This window comes from Saccopteryx bilineata, chromosome 3 (assembly GCF_036850765.1).
Source record: "Saccopteryx bilineata isolate mSacBil1 chromosome 3, mSacBil1_pri_phased_curated, whole genome shotgun sequence".
Lineage (NCBI taxonomy): Eukaryota > Metazoa > Chordata > Mammalia > Chiroptera > Emballonuridae > Saccopteryx > Saccopteryx bilineata.
Genome location: NC_089492.1, coordinates 314,049,663 through 314,062,401, shown reverse-complemented (window position 1 = coordinate 314,062,401; position 12,739 = coordinate 314,049,663). Strand labels below are relative to the sequence as shown.

Below are 12,739 nucleotides of genomic sequence, written 5' to 3'. Positions count from 1 at the left end.
CTTTGCTCCAGTGGAGCCTCGGCTGTGGGAGGGGAAGAGAGAGACAGAGAGGAAGGAGAGGGGGAGGGGTGGAGAAGCAGATGGGCGCTTCTCCTGTGTGTCCTGGCCGGGAATCGAACCTGGGACTCCTGCACGCCAGGCCCATGCTCTACCACTGAGCCAACCGGCCAGGGCCCCATTTTAACTACTTTTAAATGTAGCATTCAGTGGCCTTAAGTATATTGACATTGTTTTGCAGCCACCACCAGTGTCCATTTCCACAACTTTTTCCTCTTCCCAGACTGAAACTCTGTCCCCATTAAACACCGACTCCTCGTTTCCCCTCCTGTCAACACTTGTCACCCACTTTTCTACTTTCTCCATGAATTTTTAAAAATAGATTATAGAGAGAGAGGAAGGGAGAGAGAAAGAAAATAAACATTGATTTGTTCTACTTTTTTATGCATTCATTGGTTGATTCTTGTATGTGACCTGCCTGGGGATTGAACCTGCAACCTTGGCATATCAGGATGATGCTTTACCCAGCTGAGCTACCTGGCCAGGGCTGTCTATGAATTTGATTGCTTTTGGTACTTCATTTATCTTATTTTTAAAAATATTATTTATTTATTTATTTATTTATTTTAGAGAGGAGAGAGAGAGACAGAGAGAGAGAGAGAGAAGGGGGGAGGAGCAGGAAACAACTCCCATATGTGCCTTGACCAGGCAGCACCAGGGTTTCGAATTGGTGACCTCAGTGTTTCCAGGTCGACGCTTGATCCACTGCGCCACCACAGGTCAGGCCTAGTATTTTTTAAAACTCATGCCCTCGCATGATGAACTCCTTTAGCTTTCTCTTGTCTGGGAAGCTCTTTATATGTCCTTAGATTCTAAATGATAGTTTTGCTGGATAATCTTGGTTGTAGGTCCTTACTTTTTATCACTTTGAATATTTCTTGCCATTCCCTTCTGGCCTGCAAAGTTTCTGTTGGGAAATCAGCTGACAGTCTTATGGGAGCTCCCTTGCAGGTAACTAACTGCTTTTCTCTCGCTGCTTTTAAGATTCTCTTTCTTTAACCTTTTGCTTTTTAATTATGATATGTCTTGGTGTGGGCCTTTTTGAGTTCATCCTGTTTGGGACTCTCTGTGCTACCTGAACTTGTATGTCTATTTCCCTCACCAGATTAGGGAAGTTTTCTGTCATTATTTTCTCAAATAGCTCTTTTTTAAAATATTTTATTTATTGATTTTACAGAGAGCAGGGAGAGGGGCAAGAATTATCAACTCATACTTGCTTCATTTTAGTTGTTAATTGATTGCTTGTCATAAATGCCTTGGCCAGGCAAGTCCAGGGCTTGCTTGCTTTTTTTTTTTTTTTTTTTTTTTTTTTTTACAGAGACAGAGAGAGGGATAGATAGGGACAGACAGACAGGAATGGAGAGAAATGAGAAGCATCAATCATCAGTTTTTCATTGCGACACCTTAGTTGTTCATTGATTGCTTTCTCATATGTGCCTTGACCATGGGCCTTCAGCAGACTGAGTAACCCCTTGCTTGAGCCAGTGACCTTGAGTCCAAGCTGGTGAGCTTTGCTCAAACCAGATGAGCCCGCACTCAAACTGGTGACCTCAGGGTCTCGAACTTGGGTCCTTTGCATCACAGTCCGACGCTCTATTTACTGCACCACTGCCTGGTCAGGCGCAAGTCCAGGGTTTTGAACCGGCAACCTCAGCATTTCAGGTCAACACTCTGTCCACTGTGCCACCACAGGTCAAGCATCAAATAGGTTTTCAGTTTCTTGCTCTCTTCTCCTTCTGGCACCACCATGGTGCGAATGTTGGTATATTTGAAGTTGTCCCAGAAGCTCCTTACACTATCTTCATATTTTTGGATTCTCTTTTTCTTTTTGATGTTGCGATTGGGTGTTTTTTGTTTCTTTATATTCCAAATCACTGATTTGATTCTCAACTTCATCTCCTCTACTGTTGACTCCTTGTAAATTATTCTTCATTTGAGTTAGTGTATCCTTTATTTTTGACTGGTTCATTTTTTTTAATGGTTTTTTGTCCTTGCTAAGTTCCTTGAGCTTCGTTATAACCATTGTTTTGAACTCTGTATCTGATAGTTTGCTTTCCTTCATTTCGTTTAGTTCTTTTTCTGGCAGTTTCTCCTGTTCTTTCATTTGGGACTTGTCTTTGCATTTTGGCTGCTTTCCTGTGTTTGTTTCTACGTATTAAGTAGAGTAGCTGCGTCTCCCGGATTTGGTAGAGTGGCTTTGTGTCGTAGGTGTCCTGTAGGGCCCAAGGGCACAGCCTCCTCATTTACCTGAGCAGGGCACTCCAGGCGCCCCCTGTGTGGGCTGTGTGCACTGTCTTGTTGTAGTTGAGCCCTGATTGCTCTTGGCGTTGCTGGGAGGTACTAACTCCCAAGGCACTTGGCTGCAAGGACTGGCTGCATCTACAGTGGAGGAGCTGCTGTGCGGGAGCTGACCCTACAGAGCAGGACTTGCTTCAGTGGGACTTTGGAGCTCATCAAGTCCACCCCTTGAGTGTGCTGCTCGTGGAGGTGGTAGGGGTGTAATCTGGCAAGGTCTGAAGCTGTCCACCTGGTGTGCTGGCTCTGGAGCCTCCTAGAGGATGAAGTTGGCTACTGCATGCCCTGCCTGGGCCCACCCATCATGAGCTACAGAGCAGTGTGCAGATAGCTGCTGTTTGTGCTGGGCTTGGAGGTGCCTAGGAAAAGCCAACCTATGAACCAAGGTCGACTGCCACTAGTGCCAGGCCTGAGGCCACTGAGCATGAGGTGCTAGGTGTGCAGAGGCCAGATGCTGCTTGTGAGAGAGATTTTAGGAAAGTCCAAAGCATGAGGCAAGATAGGCATTTGTGGCCCTGGCTGGTTGGCTCAGTGGTAGAGCATCGGCCTAGCGTGCGGAAGTCCCGGGTTCGATTCCTGGCCAGGGCACACAGGAGAAGCGCCCATCTGCTTCTCCACCCCTCTCCCTCTCCTTCCTCTCTGTCTCTCTCTTCCCCTCCCGCAGCCGAGGCTCCATTGGAGCAAAAGATGGCCCGGGCGCTGAGGATGGCTCTGTGGCCTCTGCCCCAGGCGCTAGAGTGGCTCTGGTCACAACAGAGCGACGCCCCGGGTGGGCAGAGCATCGCCCCCTGGTGGGCGTGCCAGGTGGATCCCGGTTGGGCGCATGCGGGAGTCTGTCTGACTGCCTCCCCATTTCTAGCTTCAGAAAAATACAAAAAAAAAAAGATAGGCATTTGTATGGAAAAGTGACTGGAAACGGCTTGGGTGGGCCCAGGTTGGGTGGGGTGGGGTCTCAGGGAATCACCTGGGCTGGATGAACAGTGTGAGCCAGGTTGATAGACACTCAGATATGGTGCCCACCTCCAGCTCTGTGGGAATAGGATCTCAGAAAAGGAACAGTGGACTCTGCCAGCACTTTTGTCTGATGGAAAGCTGCCCCCTCAGCTCTTGCTTTAATGCTGGACAATCCAGTTCCTCCTTCTATGTCCTTGGTTCCTTTCAAGCTGCTGCCCCAGCACTGGAGCTCAGAGGGACTGAGTCCTCTGAGTTAGTTCATGCTGGGGCCCTTTAAGAGGAGCTGTCTCGGACTCCTGCAGTCTTCGTCTCCCTTAACCTCAGGCCCCACTGCTTTTTACAGGCAGAAGTTATGGGAACTTGTCTTACTGGCATTGGAACCCTGGGCTGGGAGGCCTGGTGTGGAGCTGATGTGGGATTTGAATACTGGGTTTACCTATGTCCCACCATCTTGACCAGAAGTCTCGGCACCTCATTTAAGTGGAGTCATTACAGTTGTACTTTTATACTTTAGTGACTGGCTGGTGGTGATACTTTTTTTTTAAGATTTTTTTAAAGTATTTTTTTATTTTTATTCATTTTTAGAGAGGACAGAGAAAGGGAGAGAGAGAGACAGAGAGAGAGAGAAGGGGGGAGGAACTGGAAGCATCAACTCCCACATGTGCCTTGACCAGGCAAGCCCAGGGTTTCGAACCGGCGACCTCAGCATTTCCAGGTTGACGCTTTATCCACTGCGCCACCACAGGTCAGGCCTTTTTTAAGATTTTATTTATTGATTCTAGAGAGAGGATAGAGAGAGAGAAAGTGGGGAGGGGAGTGGGAAGCATCCTCTCGTAATAGTTGCTTCTCATATGTGCCTTGACCAGGCAAGCCTGGGGTTTCAAACCGGCAACCTCAGCATTCCAGGTCGATGCTTTATCCACTGCGCCACCACAAGGCAGATTGGTGGCAATCCTCTTCCAAGTGGATTCATACGGCCATTCCTGGGCAGTGGGAGCACAGAGCATGCCTTCCCAAAGCCTGGCCACTGACTGAGGCCCTGGGGAGACACTGGATGAGGGTGGCAGGAATATGCCTGGGACTGGCTTCTGTGTGTGTGTGTGTGAGAGAGAGAGAGACAGAGACAGAGACAGAGACAGAGACAGAGAGAGGGACAGATAGGAACAGACAGACAGGACAGGAAAGAGATTTGAAGCATCAGTTCTTCGTTGCGGCACCTTAGTCGTTCATTGATTGCTTCCTCATATGTGCCTTGGCCTGGGGGCTACAGCAGACCGAGTGACCCCTTGCTCAAGCCAGCAACCTTGGGTTCAAGCTGATGAGCTGTGCTCAAACCAGATGAGCCTGTGTTCAAGTTGGTGACCTTGGAGTTTAGAACCTGGATTCTTTGTGTCCCAGTCCAACACTAACCACTGCACCATCGCGTGGTCAGGCTGGGACTGGCCTCTATCACTGACTGTCTAAACCTGGTGACTGTGCCTTTTTTTTCCCATCTGCAAAATGGGTATTTCTTTTTTATTCTGGAGAGGTATTTAGCGAAGTGATCCAAGAGACAAGGCCATGTCGTCAGGAGGTCACTTTCTCCCCTCATTAGGTATAAGGGATTATAGGACATTGTTGTTTAAAGCAGTCCCCCTTTGGCTAGAACGTCCCACATGGTCATGACCAGATGCAAGGGAGTCTGGGAAGTGTGGTCTTTAGTTTGGGAAGCTGAGCATCCTGCTGAAGAACAGGGGCTTTGTTTCTGAGGAAGAATAGGCTGGTGTTTCAGTGGGAACAGTGATCATCTCTTCCATTCCAGCATATTAGTTTTTCCCCTAAATTTGTTATTAATATGTGCTCATTACACAAGTAGAACAATTCAAACAATACAGAAGAGTATAAAGAAGTAACAAAGAAGTATATCTTACTGATGTTCATTCCGTAAACATATACCTGTAGTTGGCCTTAAATGAGATTGTAGAAGGGTGCTCACAAAGTTGTTCAAGATAGAGAAAAATTAGGAGCAGCCTGCTTGTCCAAAATAGGGGATAGCTACTGAAAGGAAATTTAGGGGGGCAGGTAGCATCAGACTCTGTTTAAGAGCACAGGCCTGCTTTGACATCTCAGCACCCCCCCACACACACCTCCTAGCTGTGTGACCTGGTCAGGTGATCACCTCTCTGACGCCTGAGTTTCCACCTCAGAGAGGAATCCTGACAGTTACCTCACAGGGCATTGAGAGAATTCCAGGAGAATCCTTGTCAGCAGGGGCTGTGGGAGCTGGCACACACTCAGAGTTGGCCACGATTGCGTTTTAGATTGCTTTTGTTGTTAACTCTTTGAAAAACCATGAACATATATTGTAAGGAGAAACAGCTAAAAGATAGCCCACAGTCTTTGATGCAGTTACCGATCACATTTTGGCGGGGGACAGACCCGCCTGCCTGCTGTCCTCTGAGAGTCACATCTGACACCGAGAAGCTATGCAGGAAAGAAACTCTGCAGTCTTGAGCCAGGACACTTGTACGTCATTCCTGCTGTGTTGTACCCCGAGCTAAAGATTTTTTTTTTTTTTTTAATTTTTTTTTCTGAAGCTGGAAACGGGGAGAGACAGTCAGACAGACTCCCGCATGTGCCCAACCGGGATCCACCCGGCACGCCCGCCATCTGCCCCTCCAGGGCGTAGCTTTGCCGTGACCAGAGCCACTCTAGCGCCTGGGGCAGAGGCCAAGGAGCCATCCCCAGCGCCCGGGCCATCTTTGTTCCAATGGAGCTTTGGCTGCCGGAGGGGAAGAGAGAGACAGGAGGGAGGAGGGAGGGGGGAGGGGGTGGAGAAGCAAATGGGCGCTTCTCCTATGTGCCCTGGCCAGGAATCAAACCCGGGTCCCCCGCACGCCAGGCCGACGCTCTACCGCTGAGCCAACCGGCCAGGGCCCAAATAAAGATTATTTTTATTTTCCCTTCATTTTTACATGAGGCAGCCTATTTTACACAGTTCTGCACCTTGACTTTTTTTTTGTTAGCAATACATCTTTGAAATCTTTCCACCTCCGTACCTAAAGGAACTTCCTTCTGGTAGGCGTTTTGCATACAGCCACAGTGCAGGCTAATTTCCTTGCTTCGAGCCAGGCAGCCCCAATCCTCAGTTCAGTCTCTCCTAGAGTTCTTAAAATGGAATTCAGGCTTTGTTTTGAGGGGTCTGAAGCAGATTGCATTAAAATGACCTTTTAGGCCCTGGCTGGTTGGCTCAGTGGTAGTGTCGGCCTGGCGTGCGGGAGTCCCGGGTTCGATTCCCGGCCAGGGCACACAGGAGAAGCGCCCATCTGCTTCTCCACCCCTCCCCTTCTCCTTCCTCTCTGTCTCTCTCTTCCCCTCCTGCAGCTGAGGCTCCATTGGAGCGAAGTTTGCCAGGGCGCTGGGGATGGCTCCATGGCCTCTGCCTCAGGCGCTAGAATGGCTCTGATTGTGGCAGAGCGTCGCCCCTGGTGGGCGTGCCGGGTGGATCCCTGTTGGGTGCATGCGGGAGTCTGTCTGATTGCCTCCCTGTTTCCAACTTCAGAAAAAGAAAGAAAGAAAAAAAAAAAGACCTTTTCGCAGGGGAGGATCCATGGTTCTTGGCACACTAGTGGTTACCTGGAGAGGGGGTGGGACGGGACTGGGTAAATAAATGGATGAGGTGAGAGGGAGTGTTTATTATGTCTTTTAACAAATTTAAATTTTTTCCTGATCCTATGGAAGTCAAATCTATTTGGGGTGTGGGGGAGGATTTAAAATCTCTTTTATTTGCTTGTGCTGGAAAGTTGAAAAGCATGAGGTGAGAGCTGGTCCCCTGTAGGCCTGTTGTCCCCTGGCAGGGCTTCCTGGGCTGGGATGTGCGGGTGGAAGGTAGTGTGCACAAGGCCTCTGAGTGGGTCCTGTGTGTACAAGTACACACAGATGTACTTCAGGGCACTGGGAATTTGGAATTCTAGAATAGTCTGGTCCAGTCTGCCTCGTTTTACAGGGAACCCAGAAGATGAGAGGGGTTAGGACCCCGCAGGCCACACACTAAGCCAGGATACCACTGCCAGTGGCTGTCCCTGCTCCCACACTCTTCCTTGGCATATTCATTCAAGTGGGAGCTTCTCTTGGAAGCTGAGGGTCCCCAGAGATTGTCGGTGCTACACCCTCCCCAGCCGTGTGCATCAAGGATTTCTTGAGGAGGCAGCAGATGGCTCAGCGGGGGCATGGCTCCTGAGGACCTAGACTGCAGGGTTCCATGGCTTCTCCAAGCACGGACAAGTCCCCATGCCTGATCCTGCCCTTGGATGGGGGACAGGGTTCAGCAGGGAGGCACCTTCCCTGCACCAGAATTCCCTCATAGTGTTTTTCCATTCCAGATTTTTTGAATGCTTTTTTTTCTATAATGAAAATAATAATAATAATAACTAACACTTCTAACTGAATACGTGCCAAGATTCATTCTGGATTTTTACATGTATATAAACTTGATTAAAAATATATGAAAGAGAACATAGTATCAGTAGTATATATTCTTGTTATATCAAGGTATAATTATATATGCAATTTATATTGATAGTCTTAATGTATTGATTTAAAATTTTTTATTGATTTGAGAGAGAAACTGATTTGTTCCATTTATGTGTGCATTGATTGATTGATTTTTATTTTAGTTTTGACAGAGAGAGAGACAGAGGGATAGATAGGGACAGACAGACAGGAAGGGAGAGATGAGAATCATCAGTTCTTTGTTGCAGCACCTTATGTGCTCATTGATTGCGTTTTTTGGGGGGGGGTTGTTTTTAATTTTTTTTATTTATTCTTTCTAGAGGGGGGGGAGAGAGAGAGAGAGAGAGAAGGGGGAGGAGCAGGAAGCATCAACTCCCATATGTGCCTTGGCCAGGCAAGCCAGGGTTTTGAACCAGCAACTTCAGTGTTTCCAGGTTGACGCTTTATCCACTGCGCCACCACAGGTCGGGCTTTTGTTTTGTTTTTTTGTGGCAGAGACAGAGAGAGGGACAAACAGGAAGGGAGGGAGATGAGAAACATCAATTCTTCGTTGCGGTTCCTTAGTTGTTCATTGATTGATTTCTCATATGTGCCTTGACCAGGGGGCTACAGCAGAGCGAGTGACACCTTGCTCGAGCCAGCAACCTTGGGTCCAAGCTGGTGAGCTTTGCTCTAACCAGATGAGCCTGCGTTCAAGCTGGCGACCTCAGGGTCTCGAACCTGGGTCCTCCATATCTCAGTCTGACGCTCTATCCACTGCGCCACCACCTGGTCAGGCTCATTGCATTTTTATATGTGCCTTGACTGTGGGTGTACAGCAGAGCGAGTGACCCCTTGCTCAAACCAGCAACCTTTGGGCTCAAGCCAGTGACCATGGGGTCATATCTATGATTCCATGCTCAAGCCAGTGACCCACACCCAAGCTAGTGAGCCCACACTCAAGCCAGCGACCTCAGAGTTTCAAAGCTGGGTCCTCTGCTTCCCAGTCCCACACTCTGTCCACTGAGCCACCGCCTGGTCAGGCTTATTGGTTGATTCTTATATGTGCTCTGACTGGAGGTCAAACCCGCAACCTTGGTGTATAGCAGGACAACACTCTAACCAACTGAGGTACCTGGCCAGAGCTTTAGTGTATCATTTTTTTTTCCTTCTTTTGAACCCGGGGCGCAAAGTGTATCATTTTATATCAAGCTTTTTTTTTTTTTTTTTTTTTTTTTTTATTTTTTTTGTATTTTTCTGAAGCTGGAAACGGGGAGAGACAGTCAGACAGACTCCCGCATGCGCCCGACCGGGATTCACCCGGCACGCCCACCAGGGGCGACGCTCTGCCCACCAGGGGGCGATGCTCTGCCCATCCTGGGCATCGCCATATTGCGACCAGAGCCACTCTAGCGCCTGAGGGAGAGGCCACAGAGCCATCCCCAGCGCCCGGGCCATCTTTGCTCCAATGGAGCCTTGGCTGCGGGAGGGGAAGAGAGAGACAGAGAGGAAAGCGCGGCGGAGGGGTGGAGAAGCAAATGGGCGCTTCTCCTGTGTGCCCTGGCCGGGAATCGAACCCGGGTCCTCCGCACGCTAGGCCGACGCTCTACCGCTGAGCCAACCGGCCAGGGCCTATATCAAGCTTTTGCAGGCTGTTTCCAACAGGAGAGCTGGTCTGGATAACCTAGCCCAGTGGTTGGCAAACTCATTAGTCAACAGAGCCAAATATCAACAGTATAACGATTGAAATTTCTTTTGAGAGCCAAATTTTTTAAACTTAGACTATATAGGTAGGTACATTCCTTATCAAGGTAGCGCCCGCATGTGGTATTTTGTGGAAGAGCCACACTCAAGGGGCCAAAGAGCCGCATGTGGCTCACGAGGCGTAGTTTGCCGACCAGGGGCCTAGCCCATTGCTACTGAAAGTCAGGACTAACCCATCACTGATTATCTTCCTCTCCACTTTTCAGTTGAGTTTTCTAAAATGTTGCTTTCTAAGGTTCTTTGCTTGTAAAACACTGGGATTCCAGATTGTTTGGATTGTCTTACTTTGGGATTCCAGGGGACTGGGACATTACGTTTCTTAGGTCTGAGGTTTTGAGGGTAAACCCCTGCATCCTGTGGTCATCAGGAGCTTCTGGAGGACTTAGCATGGGGGGTTTACATGGAGATCAGGGAAGTGCCAGGCCCCCCATAGTCACAAACAGGAGCATCTGGTGTCTCTCCCTGGGGCCATCTCGTCTTCTCACCAGCCCTGTGACTGTCTTCTCGGAGACCTCCCTGTACTTGGTCACCAGCCCCAGGTCAGGCCTCAGCAGGTACAAATCAGAAGGTGGTTAAGTGGATGCATGTCAGAAAGAAAAGGCTTGGGGGCCTGACCTGTGGTGGCGCAGTGGATAAAGCGTCGACCTGGAAATGCTGAGGTCGCCAGTTTGAAACCCTGGGCTTGCCTGGTCAAGGCACATATGGGAGTTGATGCTTCCAGCTCCCCCCCCCTTCTCTCTTTCTGTGTGTCTCTCCTTTCTGTCTCTCTCTCTCTCTCCCTCTCTCTCCTCTCTAAAAAATGAATAAATAAAAATTAAAATAAAAAAAAGATAAAAAAGAAAAGGCTTGGGGACTTACCACCTGCCCTGCTTCCCTCCTCAGGATCTTCATCATCTGGGCCATCAGCAGCTGGTTCCGCCGAGGGCAGGCCCCTCAGGATCAGGTGGGCCCCGGAGGAGCCCCGCGCGTTGCCAGCCGCAACCTGTTCCCCAAAGACACTTTAATGGTAACTGCCAGCTGGGAGGCCAGACACGGGAGATAAGAGTGCTGAGAGGGTGTGGGGGAGACATGGGCAGTGCCTGCTGGTTACTGTCCGGTCTGTGCATGGGTCCACAACCGATGAAACCTGTCACTCAAGTGATACCCATAAAGAAAAAGTAAATTCTTTTGGTTCTACGGGAGTTCTATCTCTGGGGAAGAGAGACATCCAAGGAGTCACTCAGTTTAAAAAGTATCCTAACAGGGTTCTTAATATGTTTTATTTCAACTATTATCAGGCTTTAAAAGTGCAAAAGGAGGTATGTGGGGGGCAGGGAGGAGAGGCTGACAAAGGGTGGGGAGCTGGCTGAGCCGGGGAGGAAGCATGAAGCAAATGTTCAGACTGTAGTAATTCAGGCTCCTCCTGTCTTGGTGGTTCTCTGCAGCTCTGGGATTCCCATTTCCCAGGATTCTTGTCAGCAGGGTAACCACTTCTCAGCTGTTCTCGGTCTGGGCCTTCAGAGCTCTGAACAAAGATGGCTGTAAGGAATTGAGAAAGGAGGCAGTTCTCGGAGTTATGGTTCCCCGTGTTCTCAGAAGTCAGCTGATGCTCCTGCAGATCTTTTTTTTTTTTTTTTACAGCGACAGAGAGAGAGTCAGAGAGAGGGATAGATAGGAACAGACAGACAGGAACGGAGAGAGATGAGAAGCATCAATCATTAGTTTTTCGTTGCGACACCCTAGTTCATTGATTGCTTTCTCATATGTGCCTTGACCATGGGGCTGCAGCAGACTCAGTAACCCCTTGCTCGACCTTGGGTGCAAGCTCGTGAGCTGTGCTCAAACCAGATTGGCCCACGCTGAAGCTGGTGACTTCAGGGTCTCGAACCTGGGTCCTCTGCATCCCATTCTGACGCTCTATCCTATTGCACCACTGCCTGGTCAGGCACTCCTGCAGATCTTGACCATGCTTTCTCCGTAAGCCTGCAGAGCTCTGTCCAGGAAGGCCGTAAGAGTCCAAGAAGAAAGGATATCATTCAGAGAGATTCTGATAATTTTTAACCCAAATTCCAATGGCCAGCCTAGCCATTCTTTTGTTTATAGATGTCACAGACTCAGAGCAGGACAGATGTGGTAGGGGTATGAGAAAAGAGAAAATTTATTTCACTAGCTGCTACTCTTCTTCCACTAACCTCTCCTTTTCTTCCCCCACAAAGTCATTCATATTAGAGTGCTGACCACTGCCCTAGCTCTTTCCCTGCTCTTTCTCTGTTACCCTTCAGAGGTTCTCAGGAGCAGCCCTTAGCTCCACCCTTCTCCTCCCAACAGAATCTGCACGTGTACATCTCGGAGCACGAGCACTTTACAGACTTCAACGCCACATCAGCACTGTTCTGGGAGCAGCACAACCTTGTGTACGGCGACTGGACTAGCGGCGAGAACTCAGACGGCTGCTACGAGCACTTTGCTGAGCTCGACATTCCGCAGGTGGGGATGGCTCCTGGTTTCTGGCCCCAAGGCTACTCGATTTGCACTGTAGGGCCTTTCCTTAACCGACTGCCAGCCCTGCAATCTGGGGTTTAGGGTCTAAGCCTGGATCTACTCTCAGTTCACATGCTATGTGGCCACAGGCAGGTCCCTGAGGTCTCTGGGCCATGGCCTCCACACATCTCCATGTGGATGAAGTCGGAATTGGCCTAGGATCCTGCCAACTACCTCTATGGTTGTGTATTTCTGTGGTTTAAACCAGTAAAAGATTAGTAATCATCCTTGGGGGTGTCCAGTCATCACTAGTTTATCAGGCAGTTCAGTGTGAAGGTAAATTAACATTGCCTGACTGGTGGCGCAGTGGATAGAGTGTTGACTCAAGACACTGAGGTCCCAGGTTCAAAACCCCAAGGTTGCCAGCTTAAGCACGGGCTCATCCAGCTTGAGTGTGGAGTTGCTGGCTTGAGCGTGGAATTGCCAGCTTGAGCATGGGATTATAAACATGAGCCCATGGTCACTGGCTTGAGCAAGGGGTCACTGGGTTGGCTGGAGCCCCCCAGTCAAGGCACATATGAGAAGCAATCATTGAACAATTAAAGTGACGCAACTACAAGTTGATGTTTCTCATCCCTCTCCCTTCTTGTCTCTGTCTCTCCCTCTTGCTAAAACAAACATTGATTAAGTTGATTAAAGACATACTATGTGCAGGGCACCAAGCTAGGCCGACTGGAAC

The 12,739-nt window shown here is 49.1% G+C and overlaps 1 protein-coding gene across 1 annotated transcript in view; it reads left to right on the top strand.

Annotated features, from left to right (window-relative positions):
• Positions 1 to 12,739, top strand: part of CLPTM1 (CLPTM1 regulator of GABA type A receptor forward trafficking) — a 46,557-nt gene that overhangs the window by 11,260 nt on the left and 22,558 nt on the right. Inside the window, exons 3-4 of the mRNA XM_066271840.1 lie at positions 10,423 to 10,546; positions 11,848 to 12,006. Of these exons, the coding sequence (XP_066127937.1) occupies positions 10,423 to 10,546; positions 11,848 to 12,006 (283 nt within the window). The remainder of the gene's footprint in view (positions 1 to 10,422; positions 10,547 to 11,847; positions 12,007 to 12,739) is intronic.